Source organism: Leucopleurus acutus (genome assembly GCF_964270905.1).
Source record: "Leucopleurus acutus genome assembly, chromosome: 13".
In the NCBI taxonomy this organism is placed as follows: domain Eukaryota; kingdom Metazoa; phylum Chordata; class Mammalia; order Artiodactyla; family Delphinidae; genus Leucopleurus; species Leucopleurus acutus.
In genome coordinates this window covers 59,647,471-59,668,905 of record NC_139155.1, presented here as the reverse complement: position 1 = coordinate 59,668,905, position 21,435 = coordinate 59,647,471, and the positions used below count along the sequence as shown (strand labels likewise).

The 21,435-nt window shown below is 43.5% G+C and overlaps 1 protein-coding gene across 3 annotated transcripts in view; it reads right to left on the bottom strand.

The window, feature by feature from the left end:
* Positions 1–21,435, bottom strand: part of PTPRM (protein tyrosine phosphatase receptor type M) — a 752,167-nt gene that overhangs the window by 223,119 nt on the left and 507,613 nt on the right. For all 3 annotated transcript variants that reach the window (XM_082853409.1, XM_082853410.1, XM_082853411.1), the window contains exon 14: positions 13,328–13,460. In XM_082853409.1, the coding sequence (XP_082709535.1) occupies positions 13,328–13,460 (133 nt within the window). The remainder of the gene's footprint in view (positions 1–13,327; positions 13,461–21,435) is intronic.

The window sequence follows — 21,435 nt, the reverse complement described above, 5'->3', positions numbered from 1 at the left end:
GTTTTCATCATCAAGTACATTCACATTGTGGGCAACCGTCACCACCATCCATTTCTAGAACTTTTTCATCTTCCTAAACTGAAACACTGGCACCCATTACACACTATCCTCATTCTTTCCTCTCCCCAGTTCCTGCTCACCATTAGTTTACTTGTGTATCTGTGAATTTGATGACCCCAGGTACCTCACAGAGGTAGAATCATATAATACTTGTGATTTTCTGTCTGGCTTACTTCACTTGGCATAATGGCCTCAAGGTTTATCCATGCTGTAGCAGGTGCCAGACGGTCCTTCCTTTTTTAAGGCCGAATACTATTCCATTGTATGGACACACCAGATTTTGTTTGTCCATTCATCTGTTGATGGACATTTGGATTGTTTCCACCTTTTGGTTATTGTGAATAATGCTGCTACGAATGAGGGTGTATAAACATCTGTTCGAGTCCCTGCTTTCAATTCTTTGTGGTATATACGTAGAAAGACATTTTTGTCAATAAAAACAGTAAGGCTGCATCTCTGGGTCCCGGTTCAGTATGCTTCTCCTTTCATGCATATTTAAAAAGGGATTGCATGTGGCCAGAGAAATAAATTTCACAAGCTGTGTTTTGCCAAATCACGAAATTAACTTGGGAGAGACTTGTGGGCTAATCCATTCTCTTCCAGGGAGTCCCTCAAGCTATCATAATCAACAATAATTTAGAATCCAAAAATCTACTTTAATTTGTCTTTCTATAACCAACTCAGTTTCTCTCTTAGCTTATGGATCTTTCATTATGGTTATTTCCTTTTCCTTAGCTTAACAAGATTTGTTATCTGTTCAGAGCTCCAGCTTAATTGTTGTAGGTTCTTCACATACTGTCATTAAAATTAGCAGTGTCACAGTGAAAGGGAAATGATTGCCGAGTGCCCTAAGTTTAAACTAAAAAACGCTGAGGCTAATGCACTAGTCAGGAGAGTAATTAAAAGATATTTTAAGAATCCAAAATTTTATAAGTCATAGAACACATGGTATTAAAATAATTGTTGGTGATGCCCTCTGATGCTCTGTGTTAGGAAAAGGACCTGAACATCAGTGAAGAGTGTTGCGCGGTACATCGTCAGGTCTGTAATTTTGACCTTTGAAACTGTGAACTTGTTAACAAAGCTCATTAATCAACCACATTCTTCCTAGAGTCGGTTTCTCTGTTCATACAGTGAATCATTATTCTAACTCTGCGACTTACAACTTCAGTTAAATTTTGTTGTCATTGTTGTTCTTTATATCAGTGTAGATCATAAAAGTAGAAATGTATGCAGAATGGGAATGAACCATTTATTTCTGTTGCTTTCCTTCGTTAAAATACTGTCAGCAGCTCTGTGCTTGGAAGGCTTCCCTGGAGACCTATCACTACCAACCTGGGTATCAGCCGTGGATGGCAGGGGCTCAGGATGGGGTGACAGACAGAGCCTGGACCTCACGCTGACACAATGATGGGCATGTCACCACGTGAGGGGCGTTCAATAAACCAGACTTGATATAGAGTTATGCAAGGTTTACAGAATCAGGCTGGCACCCCAAAGTTCCAGGTTAAAAAAATAGCCATTTTAGAACTTAGGGAGGAGTTTCTGGGTGAGTCAGAGGCTGTTTGGAGATCCAAATGGATGGGCCATTTAAGTCCAGGCACCAGCACAGCAATTAGGGCAGTAGGAAATTAAATTGCTCTGGGAGTGAAGGCCGTAGAGCTCAGGCATTGAGGAATTTCCTGCCAGGGAATGCAAGTGGGTGTTCCTGGCCCCAGAGTGAGTGTGGCACAGCCGTGGAGTGGCTCTGAGGCTCCTGGGGGCTCCTTGGAAAGTGCTAGATGCCCGCTGAGCAGAGGGGGCGGGGCTGCGGGGTCAGGTCTCTGGATGTGCTGTGAAGGCTCCAGGATTCGCTGCAGCCAAAGGCAGCAGAAGAGTCTCCTAACTGCAGTCTGATGTCAAGACCAAGTGGGGTCTTGGATTGGACACTGGCGCAGTTCCAAAACTTCAGGGCACCAGAGATTATTTAAATTTGGATTCTCCTTCTTAAAGACAGGCCATAAAGATGTATGTGTATTGGGGTGGGAGGTAAAGGGTATACAGGGAAATACACTCCCGTTTTATTCTCAGATGATGGCAGATACATAAGTCCTACTGCTTCTCAAACTCAGCATAACAAAATCAACAGCCATGGTGCTAGCAGGGAGCCTGTTCTCACAGGATCCCCAGGTTTTCTGGCTCTCTTACCTGGGCTGGGCTATGCAGCGGGAGAACCCATAGCCCCCCGGGCTCTGACTTGGTCAGCTGGGCACAGTCCATCAGGAGGCTGCCTTAGGAAGGAGGAACTGGCTTCCCTCCTGAGACCCCATCCACCATGATAAGCATGGTCAGGGGTGAAACCAAACAGGACCCTGGGCACAAAAGCCTTTCTGCGTCCCCTATTTCTTGATTATAGGAAATAGGCTTTATTCAGCCCCCATGACCTTCCTTGAGTTCCAAGGGGCAGTTCAAACAGCTGCTAATCAGGGAAGGGAGGGGATGCAGCGACAAGGGAGGAGCAGTCAGGAAACAATAGTGCAGGCTTGGGGCAGGGTCCTGGTTCCAGCAAGGGAAACACAACATCTCTGAGCTCTTTTGCAGATACTGAAACCCCCAACAGCTGGGAGAAGTTAACGGTGTACTGTCCACAAGCACTAGACCCCAGACCGGTTGGAACCAGAAGGTTGATGATGCTGACTCCTATCTCCCCACTAACCAATCAGGAGCATGTCCACGAGCTGACCATGCCCTCTTTGAACCATTACTATAAAACTCCTCACTACCCCCTCCAAGCTGGGACACACAGTTCTGAGGGTACTAGCCTGCTGTGGCCCCCTTTGCCTGGCAAAGCAATAAAGCTTTTCTTTTCTACTTCAACCAAAACTCTGTCTCCAAGATTTAATTCGGTGTTGGGTACAGAGGCCGGATTCAACTTCAGGGGCAGCCTAGGGCTCTCTCATGCTAGGGAAACTGTTTCGAAAGACCAGGAAGATGATTAGAATAGAAATAGAATTTAATAAATTTAATGTTAATCTTCTGAGTGAAAGCGCTCTAACAGATGTTACAATCTGAGGCTCCTCTAGCGACACAGAAGTCAACAGCGATTCTGAGCGCGGAAAGATGGGATGGGCTCTTGTCATGAACCGGAGGCACACAATCCAAACCACCTGCCGGCATCACGGACAACATAAACGAAGCTTAAATTTCATGGATTTCCAAGTAGGAACCATTTATTCATCATTTTGGGGGCATCTCAGGTACTGAAGACGTGGGTAAGGAAAGAGTCTATTGTCTTTTTCTGGCATAAGCATCATCTATAGCCAGAAACGTGTAAGGGGATTTTAAAATGGGGTTATTTTCATGTCTCCTGCTTGGCTTATCTTAAAATAGAGTTAGGAATCACCAACTGGCAACTGGATGCCCATTTTATCTGGCCAACAAAGCATTAAAAAAGTTGCCAGTGTTAAAAAAATTTAGAATATTTAACAAAAGAAATCAAGATTTCTCACTTCCCCAGGGGTGGGAGGGGACAGTAATATCTGTGACATAGTGGCACACCTAACGGGCCTGAGCATCCCAACCTTCTCCAGACACGCTCTTCACCAGGCCCCCCCCGGGTCAGCCCTCCTGGACCTCCTTGTAGGCAGTTCTGATTGAGACCTTAATCTAGACCTCCTGTGACTTTAAGACCAGAACTCTGAGTCAACCCTACCTGGATAAATTATAAAAGAAAAACCTTGACAATTGTAACTATGAAACTATACAGCTGACAGATGTATACAATTAAGCCATTCTCCGTGCAGACACCCTCATGCATGTCCAGTGTCCCCTAAGGGGACAATACCACTCCCAGATGACAGCCACCGAGTGAAGAATTTCAGTTAATGCTATGTCCCACTTTGTTCCCACCGTCTTAATGTATTTCTGGGATTTTCCTCCTTCCCTTTTAGTAAAGGGAAGAACCATTCCTAGAAGAATTTCAGTTAATGCTATGTCCCACTTTGTTCCCACCGTCTTAATGTATTTCTGGGATTTTCCTCCTTCCCTTTTAGTAAAGGTAAGAACCATTCCTAGGAATTATGCAGCAATTTGCTTTGCAGAGCAGCCAATTCTTCCACAACTGACTTCTGACTCCAAACCCACAACCCAGGCTTTTAGATAAATCAGGGAAAAGGATGAAGGACATTTTGATAGCTCCGGATAACTCCACACTTACATTAAGCTGTTCAGGAAATGGCTTTTTCCTGATTTTGTTTCTATTAATGTTTTCCTTCTGACAGAAGGCCAGTGAGCCAATGTTTACCATAAATTCTCATCAAGCACACTTGGAGGAACAATGCTGTGCAAGGATGCAGTGGGAGCGCTATTAGCAGCTGAAGGGCTGGAGATGAGAAGACCCATGTGAATTACCAAGACGTAAGTCTGAGCATTTCCATTGTGAACCCACTGAAATGAAGACCTGAAAAACTGGATATTTTAATTTATTTAGGGCAGATGCTCATTGTATAGAGAAAACTTCATCCTGAGGCTCCTATTCTTTTTTTAAATATAATAATTTCTATCTCGATTGATGTTGCTTGTGAAAAATATGCAAGGCAGTACACTATTATAAAAAATGTTTCAAAGGTGGTTTGGAAATAAGTGATAATTTAAGTAAATGATAGATATGAGCCCATTTTTCTTTTAATTAAGCCAGATCTGAATTTAAATATATTCCTATTCATTTAAATGATTTTAATATATCAAATAAAAAACTTAAATAATTGTTATTCAGACCTTTAAAAATCATACTATTCAAAAGAGGGAATCTGTCCACCAGAAAACCTACAGTACAGAAAAATTAATAAAGCATCTTATATTATAAAACTTATATATCCCTAATAATAAAAAGCCACAGCGATTCAAAGTCCAGGGTGGTACTGAAGGGCTGGCATGAAAGGAGTGCTTTTTGTCTTTAAATACTAAATATACTCCATGTCTACTAGGCGCAAAGACTGTGCTGGGGTGTCAGAGATAATTCGAAAGGATCACATCACAGCCTGTAACATGTTAGAATCTAACAGAAGAGGCAGATGGTACCCGAATAATTCAGGAGGCTGAATGCATGGAAGGTGCAGCCTGAGCGCTGTGATGAGGTGAGTCAGGGAAGAAACACATCCCAGGTCCACCCTGGAATTCTGCTATCGGGTTACTGGTGCTCCAAGTCATCTCAGGAACATAATTAACTTTAGAAAGCTGTGTTCATGCCTGCGTGTGCAGGAGAGAGAAAATCGGCCATTCGTAGATAGGATAACCTGCGCTACATTTTTGCCAATTTTTGGTTTTGTGTTGTTTTTACAAACAAATAGAAGGATGTTGGATTTAATAAATGAGTCAATTTTTACTTGTTGCTGTAAAACCCATAAAAATAGCTTTACTTTAGTTCCACCACAGCAGGGCCAAGAGGAAAACAGTATACGTGAAAATAAGAACAAAAACTCCTTCCAGTGAAGCATTATGCCCTTTGAAAGGCACAGTCTGTGAGGACACTGGGCAAAAACATGCCTTTCCTATTAGTCAATATATTATTTAACACGGCATCACATCTTACAATGCTGAGCTATGCCAAAAAAAAAAAAAAAAGAAAAGAAAAGAAAAGAAAAACTCCTTTCCTTGTTAAAAAGAAATTTAGATTTATATTAGAAGAAGAGGGACCATGAATTTTGCCCAAAGAAGTCAGGTTAGATATTGGCCTACTTTTTTTTTTTTTAACATATATATATTTTCTATAGTCTAAGTATTTTTCATTACTGTTTTACTCATTAATACAAAACTAGAAAGAGTGAGAATGTTAAGTTTGAATTCTCGGATTCACTGACCAAGACGACAGGTTTAAACAATCATCCTACGTAAAACATCCTCGGTTTTCATGCTCTGGGTGTTTCCTACCCTACAAACTGGAACGTGAGGTCATGTCAACATGAATGAGACAGACACCCTCTACAACATGAAGAGCCTGCCTGGGACAGAGCTGGGGACATCAGCACAGCATCTCGGGACAGCAACCACGGAGAACCATCAATCTCAGTGGTAGATATGTAACCCCCTCTGAGCCCCTTATAGGTACCGTTAGACTTGAACTTCTGAGGGATGATACAGGGAAAGAACACGTTTTAATAAGCTGTGCTAACGGATACAGGATACAAACGAGCTGTACTGGAAAGTTACAGGTCATTCCAATAGGAATCAGTAGGACAGCTGCGCCCTGAGATGGCTGGAGAGAGCCCAGCTCAGTGCGTGCAGGCTCAGGTCTGGTCACATGGCAAGAGGGTCCACACCTCTTGAGAGGTGCTAGAGCAGGCTCGGGGAGTCCCTATAGATGCAGGATGCTCTTAAGGACCTGGGAAAGACTGATGCTGTCCTCTGTTCTGACCCGGGAGGCAGACCACCGGCCCCAGCCCGGGTCTGGGTCTGACAGGTTCGGGTACCCAAAGAATCTGCACTGAGTGCCAAGGCCATGCTTACTCAGATGAACTTGGGGCTTAGCGGGAAGTCTGCGAGGGAGGTGGTATTGGTGCCCCAGCACTTGGCTTCCTTCTGTGTAGGGAGTAAAACCTTCAGATGGAGCAGGGGCCTCTGCACAAGGAATACCGCTGGGCCAGTTTGGCCCAAGAGCGTTTCCTTCGCGCTTTCAGCTCTAGCATCTCTACCCAGGCCTGGCTTCAGGCTGCGGGGACTGTGAGCTGTCCTCCTCCGGGCGGCTGTGCTCCCAGCCACCTTCACAACTAAGACCCATGCTCTCCACGTGGACTCCGCACGGAGAGTCGGACCCCCTCCAAAGGAGGATCAGCTCCTGGTCCCACCTGGCCTCTGAGGGTGGAAACAAAGCCTTTAAGGTGGGCAATGGACCTGAGACTAGCCTCAGCTACAGCTCCCAGGCAAAGCAGCATAGCATGCGTACTGATAGTTAATATTCATTGGGGCCAGCACTGCAATGGTCGTCACTCATTTCCTTCTCCTAACACTCATGGGAAAGTCCTATTATGATGCCTTTGGGGCATTTTACTGGGGAAGCTGGGGGACAGAAAGCCAGCCACGTGCCAGGGTCACACAGCTCAGCAGAGCCCGTGTCAGCCTCTGTCTCCAGGGGCCGCTGCCCACTCCACAGCCCCCTGAATCTAGGGTTTGTCTCTGAGGAGGAAGGAGAGAAGCTCGCTTGCTGAAGGCTTAACCATAAAACTCAACAAAGTTCTCTCACTCACTAAACCAGACGAGGACACAGCATCCTCACTGCTGCGAATTATCAGAAACCACCGGCTCCAAGAATGCCATGGAACACATGTATTCGAAAGGATTGACAAAACGCTTCTGTAAAGGAGGAAGAGGAAAAAGCTTTCTTTTAGCTATTCTCCAATGATAGCTCAAAAAGGAGATTAAAGCAGGCTGGCAGTCTGAAATATCTGTAGACTTCCAGCAAGAGTAAACAGCAACAAGCCGACGACTATTTGGTGTTTCCAGCTACTGGTTACCAGGAGCAGCTGAGGCTTACAGAGTGAGAGGCACCTCTGAGCTTTACTGCTGTGACCAGTGGGGTGGTAACGCTCAGACACTCCTGGATTGACCCCAGGCTCTGCCGCGTATACCCACGGGACCTTGAACAGCTTTCTGAACTTCTGGGCTATCATTTATCAAGCACCAGCTATGTCCATACTTGATTTTCATACTTCCCCCGCACACATTATCATTATCATCATCATCATTATCGTCACGTTTCACATTTGCAGACTGAGTTCAGAGAGGTTAAGTGACTTCCCTAAATCTATGCTGCCACCAGGTAGGAGCTGGGGTGTGAACACAGGTCTGTGAGATTCTAAAGCCTGTTGGCTGCCCTTATCATTCTCTGACCCCCTCCTCCTATAAACTAAAAAAACTGGTGCCTATGTTCCCCACCTTCCTTTTAAAATCTTCTTTATAAAGAGGGCCCAGAGAGCCCCGAATAGAACATAGTTAAATAAACCATTAGATTGAGTCCAGAAATAGTCAGAATATGGGAGCTATTAGAGTAACCATATGAAGTCCAGGTTAGAAGAGCCCTTAAAAAGGTCAATTTAATTTACCGCTGAACAAGGAGCCCGCTCAGTTATCACCTAGGAAACTGAAGGACACTAGCTGATTGATTGATTAGGAGGGCATTTCTGGACCTATTTGTGAACACACGTATCCTGTTTCACATATGCCAAAAGCATGTGCTTGAGGAGAAAAGTCTCAGCTACTGAGTATTATTTACACAGCTACATATCAAGTACACATATTCTAAATAACCAAAAAGACATGTCTAGAGGTGACTTTCTCAATGCACTTTCAGAAAATGTGATTTTGAAATAGGACTTTGAATAAAGCATCCAGACTTAAGGCATTTTTCACATGTAACTCACACTTAACTGCAGTGGAAAAAATTTTCCCATGTCAAGTGTCAACAGCTCTAGTGGTGGAAACTATAGTTAATGTCGACTTACCTGCACTCACATGCTGTAGGCGTCTCTTTGAAAAGAGGGCTTTCATCAGACTTTTTCCCTTATCTTTTCTGTTTCATGTTTCCAGATACTCTTCCTATGTTATTGAACTTTTTTATCTTGGTAGTTCCAGTGTTTTTAAAATATAACAGAAAGGTGCTAAATGTTTAATGATATAGGCTGCTTTTGCAAAATGTACATCTGTTAAAATGCTTTATGGGAAGGAGATAGAGGTATGGTGCTGGAGGATGGAAGTAGTCACATTTACCTATAACAGGTGTTCATGAAGTAGAGTAACTAACATTTGCTATTTTCAGCAAGAATGTGTATGTCTTTAATGATTTCCATTTACTCACAACTTCTGTAATTTCTATTTACCACAATGACCGAGACAGAAGTATTACTGTAATTGATACAAATGTTCTCAAATTTCTAAAAGATCTATAGCAATTTTAGAAACAATAGTAAATATAATTAATCAGGGTAAAATAGATGGTGCTGGTATACTAAATTCTGTCAAACATGTTATTGAGATAAATTATTCCTTACGAAAAATGTTGAAAATGCAGGCATTTTCATTTATACAAATAAATTTAATTATACAGGGATGAAAATGATAAAAACTAAGTATCTGCTACTCAACTTATTTTATATTAATTTTGAGAGTGTGTTGTCATGTGACTCTGCATGAAACTTATTTCATAGCTATTCATCTCAACACCCTTTCTTAACATTTGCTGCGTCAAAACACTGCACCCTCAGAAGAACACATACTTCTGGGAAGGGGAAAGTAATAAGAAATTGCTTTCTTAAAGAATAAGATAAAAATACACGGAAAGGTTTTGTAAAAGGTTTTAAGGAAAAGCAGGTTTTGTATTGTATTAGTCTAGGCAAGGCTTGAATGTATTAATATTCACAAACAGGTAACAACTAGTCTAATTTGTGATAGGTTTGTAAAACATTATAGCCAAATAAGACTGAAGGTCATCTCAGTTTTCAGTCATTATGGCCTAGGTGTGAAAGGATTCCATGAGTTAGTATGAGTTGAACAGATTTTACAGGTTCTATTCCAGCAACTAATTTTTAGAGAAGGCTGAGCCTTCAGACACCCACATGATCTTAGTTAAGCTAATAACTGGCAATGTCTCCCAGGGAAATTTGCTGTCCCTCCTCCAAAGAGCTCAGGCCCACGTGGCCTGGCATGCTGACTCACCCAGACGGTCACTACTGACTTTTCCCCAGCAAGACAGACTTCCAATTGTATTTCCAGAAGTACTGATGCATTTGCTTCACCCACACTTTCTCTTGGGCCCAGGATGTCCTTATGACCAATGGCATGTGCTCGCACTGGCGACCCAGAGTCTGGCCCGGGTAGGAGTGGGCCTGCAAGTTTGATTAGCACAGGCTCGAACAAGCAAACACGACTAGCACTACACTGAAAGCCAGCTCTTTCCTGCCCACCCTCCTTCTCTCATTACATCTCCCCACTACTCGCCTTTTAACTGAGTGCCTCCTGTGTGACAATGGGAAACGCGTGGCTAAAAGATGAACCCCTCACCGGCCAACACACGGAGACCTGAATCTGCTGCACAAAGCAAGCTTTGGAGAAGCAACTGTGTATGTTTACAGCGTGAGATAGAGTAAGGAGCCCCCACTGCACTTGCAGGACAGCAACTGCATAGTCGTGTCACCACTGGCTGCCACGTAACAGAAAACCGGAAAGTTTGGGGGGGACTTCAGAGATCGGGGAGTGCAATTTGCTCAACTTAAAGATGAAGGAACTAAGGCCCAGAGAAAGTCAGAATCACAAAATTAGTTAAAACACAGGTCTAGGAATTCCAAATCTAAACTCCCTGTTGCTAACCAAACACTGTAGCTTGTTATGTATCAATAACTCTCCAGCCACTTACTCATGATTACTATCATATTTTAACGGTTCTGTTTAAAAATACAACTTTTAAAATTTAGACTCAAATTTTGGGAGAAAACCCTGAACAATTAGAAGTTTTTGGAATTTCTATTAAATAGGACAGTTTGGACCACATGACTGTTCAGGTCAAAATCTTATAAGTTTTGTACTTAGAGGCATAGTATATTGGAAAATTTGCCTTACAAGGGAGCATATTCTATATTTCAGAAAAAGCAAATACACAAGTGGCACATGCTGTGAAAATAACCCTTTTAAGGTTATTATCTAGTAAATAATCATGTAAATTTGATATGAGTTATTGGAATTTAGTCTAAAGTTGTATCAAGGCCACATGTAACCATGGGCAGTTTCTTCAAATGCATAATTTATAACACAACCTCCATGACTGCCTGAGAGTCCAAGGTGGAATAATGAATTAATACTGCAGAAACAGACCCTTGGAGGATGAATTAATATTTAGCTAAGGTCACGAGGGCAACTGGATTTGTAGTTTCAGGCTATTCCTCACAGAGAACTTGCCAGATGACACAAAAATCCAACACATTCCCACAGCTAAAAATCAACTCTCCAAAATGTTCAGTTTGAATATCCAGGCGTACAAGGGCCTAGTGCTGCTTAGAATTTATACTGGATCATATTAAAAAAAAAAAAGTACCAACCACTGGTACTACAGCTAAGCTCTCTACATAAACACCAAGGTGGGGAGAGAAAAAGCACATCCAGGAAAAAGTGTATGAGAGATGACGGAGAAGAAGGAAGAAAAACGACAGAGATGTGAAGGGAGAAAGAAATAAAGAGACTGACAGCTAGAGAAGCAGAGAAGGGTAAAGAAAAGAAAGCTAGAGAGATGAGAAATGAAAAAGGAGGAGGAAGCTCCCAGCTATAAGACAAACAAGTCCTGGGGATGGGATGTACATACAGCTCAGGGACTACAGTTAATATCACTATACTAGTAACACTATATATACACCACACTATAGCGCTTATATTTGAAAGTTGCTAAGAGAGTAGATCGTGAAAGTTCTCAACACAAGAAAAAAAAATTTTTAAATGGAGAGAAATTAAACGATGTGTGAGCAAAGAGAAAGGAAGAGAGGATGGATGACAAGTGGGGAGGAGTAGCTGAAATGATGGGGACCCATTAGTCACATTATGAGCTGGGACAGAGCAGCTGGTTGCCCTAAGGCGTAACTAGACCAGTTACCAGAAAACGAAGGAAGAAGCAAGGAAAGATGTATATGTATGTATACACATTTGGATATTAACTCCCCCCTTAAATATTGCTGTGACCCAAGGGTTTACCTTCATCCCTGACCTCCTTCTGACTCGACAGTAGCTCTAAGTGCCCTCATCCCAGCCCCAGCTTCAGCCGGACATATGTGGATGGATGACTCTGACTGTGGAAAGTACTCTTCCTGGCTCACACCAGCATATCTGACTGCTCAGTGGTCATGTCTACTCCATGTTACAGGAAGAGTGAACTTAAAAAAGTGCAGAGCTGAGCTCCCCGTCTTCACGCCCCACATGTCCCACCTCCTACACATTCCACATCTGGGGAGTGACGATACCCCCACGAACTGCCCCGGCAGCAAGGAGGTTCTTTCTATTTTGCGTCATCTCCCTCAGATCGGCCTGCAAACGGCTACTACAACGTAGCTCATTATGTTTCTGAAGTTGCTGGTCTTCCTAACTCCAGCCTTCTTCTCTCCTTGCTGGCCTCAACCCTAACATCAGGGTGATCTTTCTGCGAGCAAAAGCACGTCACATTACTACCTGCTTAAATGCCACCAGTGGATTTTACGGCCAGGTCCAGCGCCTTAGATGACCAGACAAGACGTCCAAGACCTGGTTTTGCCGACCCCTCTGTCCTCACCTCCTATCCTCCGTAACCTTACTCACACTCCCATCATTTTTAAAAATCTTTTCTTTAACTTGAAGTCTAGTTGATGTACAATGTTGTGTTAGTTTCAGATGTACAGCACAGTGATTCGATTATACATGTATATACATATTCTTTCTCATATTCTTTTCCATTATGGTTTATCACAGGATATTGAATATAGTTCCCTGTGCTATACATAGGACCCTGTTGTTTATAATTGTTTTTAAACTACATAAAAAAGGGACAATCTGTCTTTTCACTTCTTGCTGCCTATATTTTATGTTGATCATTTCTATATAAACTGAACATTGTATTATTAAGCAAGTTTTCACTCATTTCCACAAGACAAAAGACACTGCCTATTTTTCACGTATTAGAGGTGAAGATTGCTTATTATAGCCATATCTGTTTTTCTCCTCCTCTGACCACCCCTGGCCAAACAGGGCAACCTTGTAACATCCAACATGCTACCATTCTTGTCCTTATGTGTCCATGCCCTGCGTTGCTGTCCAGCTGCTTTCTGAGAGTCCCCTTCTCATGGGATATGAACATGGTGCCCGCACATAACATGGGCCCAGTAAATTCTGTCACCGCCATAATCTTCAATATAATGAGAAGGAAAAGTCTTTTTTCTCATATCCTCAAGACCTAGTCTGTTGCTAGTAAATACTAAACATTTCCTGGTGAATAAATGATTTTACTCATTCTGCCAAGTTTTATGTACCAACCAACTTGTGGGAAGACACATGATCCTTATGTTGACCCGGCATGAGAAACTGCATATTTACACAAAATCACAGCCATGTACCCTAAATTTTGTCCCATAACCTTGAATGCTTTATGATGCAAAATAGGAACAACCAGAGCCACAGATGTATCTTGGTCATCAAAGCCAAATGAGTAACTGAGTATTTTCACACACAAGAAGCCTCTTGGCAAACAGCGGGCCAAGAAGCATATGGGTGGCAACGGCCGGGAGCTCACCTTTTCTTCATGACCAACACGACTCCAAGAAATATAATCACGAACAGCAAGATGCCAGCGATGACTCCTGCGATCTTGACTGTGTGGTCTGTTTGTTTCTCGGGTTCTGGGACTGGTTTTGGAGTGGCAGCTCCTGAAGGGGAGAGGAAACGAGAAAGAAGACACGGTGGGTAAGGGAGAATAAAAATGTTAGCTTTTTAAAATTTTGCTGCATTTAACAGAGTCATAGGACTTATCAGAGTTAGCAGACAGACGAGCTTTGATTTTTTTTCAACGGCTTTCACAGGCGCTGAAAGGAATGTAATTGTTCGCATTGTTCTTCCCTATTTCACTAACCCCCAACACAAGTTGGAAAGCACACCCACGACTGACCCTTTTATAAGAGACTCTTCTCAAACACAGTTTTTAAAATATTTTTATTATCTCTATGGGCTCCCTGATCTTTCTGCCTTTTAGAAACTTGCTACCAACACAATAGACATCCTCAGCCTTTATCCAAAGTTGATTTGCTGGAACATTTCCCCCAATTATTTTTCATAAATGAAGCAGTAATTCCATAACAATATTAGCCCAAACACCTGGAGAAGAGAGATAAGCTCACTTACTGTGCATTTTACCAGCAATTGTTTTTTTAACACAATAGAGATTTTTCTCCCCCTTGCCTTTGAAAATCTAAATCTAGGTCACATCTGGTAGGCAAAAGACTCCTTCTAAGCAATTTATTCACAAAGTGGGAAGAGGACGATGATCACACTACTGGCACCCACATTTCGTATCTGTTTAAATGAGATAACCAGGGCCTTCCAGTGGCCACTGTCTTAGCTCTCCTGCTTTCCCAGTTTCAAAACACTATCTGTCCTGTTTACAGTATAATGTGATGGAATGTCAAGTCTGTGTCTGATGAAATATCCATTTCCTCTGCTAAATGAGTTCAGGATGAAAAATATTAGGACTGAAATGTTCAATTCACTAAACAGAATCCACTTTTGAAGGGCTTCTCCCTTTTTAATCAGAGCACGACAGTCCTTGGCATCTGAGCCATCACGTCCCCTCCCTAGGGAGACAGGTCATTGGGAAAGTAGGAATTTTATGCCCACATTTCTCATGTTAGAATTTTCTTCTTGCTTTTGTTGGTAAAAATGAAATCAGCACTGGCTATGGTACCAGCCCTTTCTACTCTTCCACTGGGTTTTGCATTCATGCTTCATCTGATTCTTGAAAAACTTAACCATCACTGTCTCCTGTGCACTCCAGGCCGGGCTTAGTCTAAGATGAGTCATCGCAGAGAAGCAGGGTGTCAAGCTGTAACTTTCCATCTGTTTCCACTTGGAACATACAAATGTTTCTTTCAAAAGTTATTCATATTAAGATTTTATATGAGACTCTGCACCCTGAACATGGCCGTGGCCATCAGACAGACGGAGCTGCTCAAGATCGGGGAGAAACACAAGGCAGGAGACGGAGGGCCACGATCACCCGAGTTTCCACCCCACGTGTACTTTCCAATCAAAGCAACGGTTGCAAGGAGAGCAGTGGTGATGTGAAAAATCACACCTTATTAAATACAAACCCTGACGGATATAATGACTCTTTACAGGCCATTTTTATTTTTATAAATAAAAATGGCCTTTACAGGCCATTTTTATTTCTGACCACTTCAGGAGGATGTTCTGTTATTTTGTTTGAAAGAATATCCCTCAAACAGTTGTCCAAATGAACCCTGAAAATATTTACTGTTTTTTATTATAATAGCATCTGAAGTATACCACTACAACAGGCCACTGGAACATACAGCCAAGTGGTAGATTTGGAGGATACTGTTACTTTGAATAAACTGCTAAGAAAAATTTAAAGATTCATTGTGTATGTTTTAAAAGATGAATAAAAGGTGAAAAAAGCCATTCATGTAAAAATAACATATTTCAAATTCACAAAACTGACAAAAAGTCCAATGGTTTTCAATTCTGATTTTTTTTTTATCCAGTTTGAAAACTTAACTTAAAAAAATAAAATCTAATTGGTTTTATTCTTCCAAATGCTGGCACATTGGGGACCATTCCATTTACCTCACTAGGGATAGAATGCAAGTTCTCCAGATATGTTTTCTAAATAAATGATTCTCTAAGTTTTTTGTAACTAAGTTATTCCAGGAAATACAACACACAGGGAAGAAATTATTTAGAAAAACTGGATTCGGCTTAAAAATTTAAATTTAAAAAATTACAAGGATTCAACTCATACATTGTAAACACTCCATAAGAGAAGAGCGTCCTGTTAATGGTCACGTGTTTGCTTCTGTTACCTAAGTGACTAGTTACGTTGTGCTTTAGCCTTTTTCCTAAGCTCTGTGAGAAGTGAGGAGTGACCCTACCTATCCTTGGGTCAGGGAAAGAGATCAGCCCTGCGGCCCCTCATTCCCTGCAGGAAGCACATTGCTATGCAGCCAGCGAAGGTCAGGATCATCATTCTTTAGCACCTACTTTTAACTCATTTCACGTTGCAGGTCAAGAAAATGAAATGTTCAATCTCTGTGGGACACAGGTGCAAGGTAACCATGGCAGCAATCATGCAAAATGGGGGAGCAACTGATAAAACGTGAGGAGGGCTGCCCTGCAGGTCTGTGCGCGACCCTCCCTTTGCCTGAAAGGTACGGCCACCAGCTCACCGTGGTGGGGCCTGGGTGAAGGGGCTCGTCCAGGTGTCTGGGTTTAGGACTACTCTGGGGAAACACAAGTTGGGCTGAAATGAGTCATGACCCCGGGAAAATCTCGCTAAGGTGTGTCATTCACTGCAGGTTCCCTCAGGGACACACCATCCCTGCCTTCTCCGTGAGCTCTGCCCTCCATCCCGGCCTGAGATTCCTTCCATCCTTCCCCCACAGGATGCTCTTCTCTCCCCGTTTCTTGCTTTGGAAACACGTGCTTGTGAGCTGTCAGTCAGCCTCAGACAGAGGATAATTTGTGACAGAATGTGGTTGCAACTGATAGCTTGGTTTTTTTCCCCCTTTACCCAAATCTATGCCCGTAAGAGTGTAATTTACAAACTGCTTGGCAAGAGAGTTGTTATAATATTTCCCCTTCCGTTTTATTTTCTTGCCGGGTTTCTAACGTATAAACTTTTATTCTTTTTTTCTTGGTATAAATTCTAATTCTTCATGGAAAGGTGTTTTTATTCTCTTCTACTGTGCATCCTGCTTAGAGGTTACTGCACATGTAGCTCCTTTTAAAGAGAATAAATTCAAATGTATGCATTTCACAGTGGGCATTATCTAGGCTTGGATGTATTCATTAAAATGATAAATAAGCTAAATGTTCAGGGGGAAGGAGAATGAACATCATCTCCGCAGATGCCCACGCTGCTGACTCCCAGTGACAGCTCCGGGTGTGTTGTTTTGTTTCGATGACCAAAAAAAGTTTTTTTAAAAAAAGGATGGTATTCCAGTGAGCCTGCATTATTTAAGGTTTCAGATATAATGTCTAACGTGAAAACTCTCAAAAGAAAGGGAGCGATTAGCCAATGCAGTGTTTGGCTGGTTTTCAACTTGGCAGGAAACAGTCCGTCTTGGTCCAGTGTTGGACGTTAAATTCAGTAACAGCAGCTCTCAGGCTGAGAACTGGATGTACTCAGCCACTGGCTCGAGGGTCTGGGCCCAGTTCTGACCACTGAACAGGCTGCATAAATTTCCCCCGAAGACCCATGGACACCAGCCCAGAAGGACACGGAGGCGTCACCGCTGCCTGGAGTGGCTGAGCCCCCAGGGCAAGGTCTTCCTCTCCTGAGCAAACAGAAAGCCTTTCTAGAGGGAAGGGAGGGGGGCGTGGCTACCCAGAACCTCTGCACGATGGTGACTAGGGCTGGCTGCCCTTGACTGTGGGGGAAATCAGTAATATTCTCCATTTATACATCAAGAGTTTATTGCACATCCAACGATGTGCCGTGTGCTGTTCTAGAAACACAGCAGTGAGCACGTGGGTAAAACAAAAGCCTCTCTCCTTGTGGAAATTAGATTCCTGTGGGATGCAGACCCAGAGGTAAACGATACTGTGCAGGTTGTCAATCGGTGCTCGTGCTACAGAGAAACCCGTGTTGGGTGGGGATGGCAGGGCAGGGCGGTTGCCGCTGAGCTCCAAGATGGGCTATCAGAGAAGAATTACTGAGAAATAACATGTGAGCAGAGACCAGAAAGAGGAAGGGGTGTGAGGTATGCTGACACCCAGGGAGGACAGTGGAAAGAAAAAGTTTAAAGCTACAAGACGAGACTGTGAAACACTGAGGTGTGACTGGAGTGGACATGCCGGGGAAAGTGGGGGGCACAAGGACAGACTTGGGGGCACCTCAAGAGATCCTGGAAGGACTTTGCTTTTCCTCTGCACGAGATGGGAGCCACGGGGGTATTAGGAGCGGAGGAGGGATGTGATCTGGCTTAGCTTTCAACAGGATCACGTAGGATCACCAGGGTCACTGGTGACAGTGTTTAGAACAGACCGTCGGGGGTCAACAGTGAAAACAGGTATGTCAGTTACGAGGCTATTGCAATAGTCCACACAAGAGATTAGGATGGTCTGGAATAAGATGGCAGTGGAGGTTGTGAGACATGGTCACACGTGAGATCTATTTTGACGGTCCAGCCATCAGTATTTGTCCATGAATTGGATGGAGGACGTGTTGATACAACATCCAGGTTTCTGGGAGGAGTGACTGGAAAGATGGGGTTACCATGTCCTGGGATGCAGAGGACTTGGAGGGGCAGGTGTGGAAGGGTAGGTGGGGAAATCAGGAATTTGGTTTTGGACAAGTTAGTTTTGAGATACTAGACACCCAAAGGGATCTCAAGTAGGCTGTGGGGCATAAAGGGGAGAGGTCTAGACTTGGGTGAACATTTGGGGCGTTGCCAGCAAAACGATGGTCTTTAAAGCCACGAGACTCAGGAGGGCACCTGGGAGGTGAAGAGAGAGGGTGCGTCACGAGGAGGGACCAGTAATGGAGACGAAAAGGAATGGCAGATTGAGGGAGGGGGGAGGAGGGAAATCGGTGAGGAGAGGGAGGAAGTCAGTGTGATACAGGCAGAGAGGGAGTGTCGCCACGGAGCCAGGGAGGAGTGTGGGGATCCAGGGAAGCTCTTTTCCTTAAGACGCGAGAAATTAGGGCATTCTGAATGGTGATGCGCACGGTCCCCGAGAGAGGGAAAAGTTGATGACGCAGGAGGGAAAGGAGATGGCTGCTGGAGCAGTGACCTTGAAGGGGCCGGAAGGGATGGACCTGGAGAGAGTCGTACAGAGAGATAAGGGGGCGAAGGTCTAGGGGAAGAAGGGGGAGGTGGACACCCAGGCTCCTTGAGAAAAAGGGCCTCATGCGATGAATCCGGATGATCTCAAGGCAGATGGTGACGGACATGTGTGGGTTCGGTGGGGTTGCAGGTTTATCCGGGAACACAGAGCTGGGGCCCCTCCTCCCTGCTCACAACTAGATGAGGAAGGGGGGGAGGAGGAGAAAAGGCAGAGAGGGCCTCTTCTCCGAGTTCCATCCCAGTGAGCAGATGGGATGGACACCGATAGTGACATCCCTGGGATGGACACAGGATGGACCCCTTGCCCGAGCCATCCTATGCCCATCCCTGTGATGCGGCCGATCTTGGTTTTCACAGTCTTCAAATAAACAGCTCCTTTTATGCTCCAGGTCCTGTAAAGAGGCTCTGCAGGGGACTCGAGGTGAGCAAGACGAGTGACACCTCAGCCTTCCGTGCCCGCTGCAAGAGGCCACGAGAGGTGCCACGGGTGAGCTTCAAAACCCAACTGGAGGAAAGAAGGATGTTCCCTTTGGAGAGCAATGAAGGCTACTGCCTCACCCAGGCCAGGGGCCTCCAATGTCTGGTCCAAGTGGGTGATGGGAACTGCAAGGATGCAGGAGCTCACGGAGGGCACCCCACTGGCCGCACATAGTGCCCTCCGGTCTAAGAGCGCCAGGCACTGGGCGGATGTCGGTGCCACTCATGGAAATACCTGGCCCGCTTCCTGATGGCGGACCTGGTGTTTGGGTTCAACGTTTGCACTGGATTCAAACAACAAAATACTTCATTCTCACAACATGCAAAATCAAATACCAAAATTCCACTTCTCGTATTTGAGGGGGGAAAGAGAGAAAAGAGTCGGGGGACAGCAACCGTGGGAAGTTGCTGAAAAGAGAAACAGGAGGTTGAGAAACCTTATGAGAAAAAACAAAATGGAAGCTGTGGAAACATGTAAGAATACTGTTTCTCCGAGTGTGTTTCAGAGCACTGGTCCCCAGAGATATTCTGAAGTATCCATCGGGGATGCCTCAGCCACTCTGGACTAGCATTTTTATGACTTTATGGAATAGAGAATCTATTTCAACTAATTTTCATAGTTATTTTTCACCTTTTGCAGAGGTCTTTTCTTTTTCTTAAAAATAGCAACACCCTGGTTTTCAAGATTATTGTCAGTTCTTTCATGTCTTGCTGCTCAGAAAAATTAGAATTCCTTGCTATCTATGTTTGCTTTTTCCAGCTGTACCTTAACATTACATATAATCACGAAACATCTCCAAGATTTTTCATTTAAATTGTACATCATTGTTTCTCCCTCTGGGAATGCAAAATCAGTCAGTACCCCTGGAATAATCTCCGTTCACACTTTATGTATTATTTGTAACCTGATTATGCTTTTGAATTTATCATTCTTCCTTTGTACCTCATTTCCACCGTAGGGCATGCAGGGCATGTATGACGTACAACTAATAATCAGAAACATAATTTTTCATATAAAACTGAGATGCTAGATTGTTTGATATGTACCATCTCTAAAAAATTAATCTACTTTTTAATTTTTGTTCTAATTTCATGACAGTTACTGCTCTCATTTATTGATGGGGCCTACAGCCTGTGGGTAAGATGATCAAACCCTTATAACTTACTTTCTGGAAGTTTCCAGAGAATTATTAGTGCCGTTACTGGTCTGATGAAATGGCTTTATTTTTTCCATCTGCATTTCTCAAATCACCATCAAGTAATAAAATGAGTGAACAGCTTGTCAATAAGAAGCCATCAACTGTGTTCACCTTTCATATGAACTGAATAATCAATAAAGGAAATGTGAGTGGGTGATTTTGAGGATGTTATCAGTTAAGAGTGGACATTTCCAACAGTTTCTTTAAAACTAAACTTTGAAGGTGTTAAAATAAAAATCAACTGTCCCTGACATTTTTTCCGTACTTTGTGTCTTGGGTCATGCTTATGTTTAGCTCTCAGAAATCATTTATGTGGGAGAAAGGATCACACGGCATCCTGCACAAAGCAGTAACTGTTTGCAAAAGACCCTTGCAGCTTTTTCTGCTGCTTGAAATTGGTCATTCACTCTCTTATCAAAAAGTAAGTGTACCTAATAAATTCTATGTGCTTGCTAGAAAAATCCGTATTTCTGAGGTTCAAAAAGTATACAGGGTATAGCAAACTGCCTGCAGAGGTGTGACATGTCTTTTTACAGGCCAATGAGCCACACACACAAAAAGTGACCCTCAGAGACGTACTGAGGATTCCTGGGGTCTCAGCAGAAAGTGGGGTCACATCATCTCCTGACTCTCATTTACTAAGCATATAATTTTCCTCAAACAATGAAGTTATTTAAGAAATAAGGCTTGGGCTTCCCGGGTGGCACAGTGGTTGAGAGTTCACCTGCTGATGCAGGGGACACGGATTCAAGCCCTGGTCTGGGAGGATCCCACGGGCTTAGCTGCTCCACGGCACGTGGGGTCCTCCCGGACCAGGGCTTGAATCCGTGTCCCCTGCATCAGCAGGTGAACTCTCAACCACTGTGCCACCAGGGAAGCCCCAGAGGGGGAGTTTTAAAAGAGAACGTTGACCATGTGCCATCTGTGTACGTGAATAGAATATTTTTGAATGTATAGGCTTAAACAAAGGCAGGAGTCCATGTTCCTGCAGAGAAAAGCTGCCCCTTTTTCCTCTCTGTATCCTTGGTGCCTAGAACGTAGCATGTACTTAATAAAATTCCGAGCAAGGAAATGAATTTGGTTGTCCAGAAAGGAAATTTTGACCCTCAGCACATAAAAAAGAAATATATTACAAAGGAGATTTA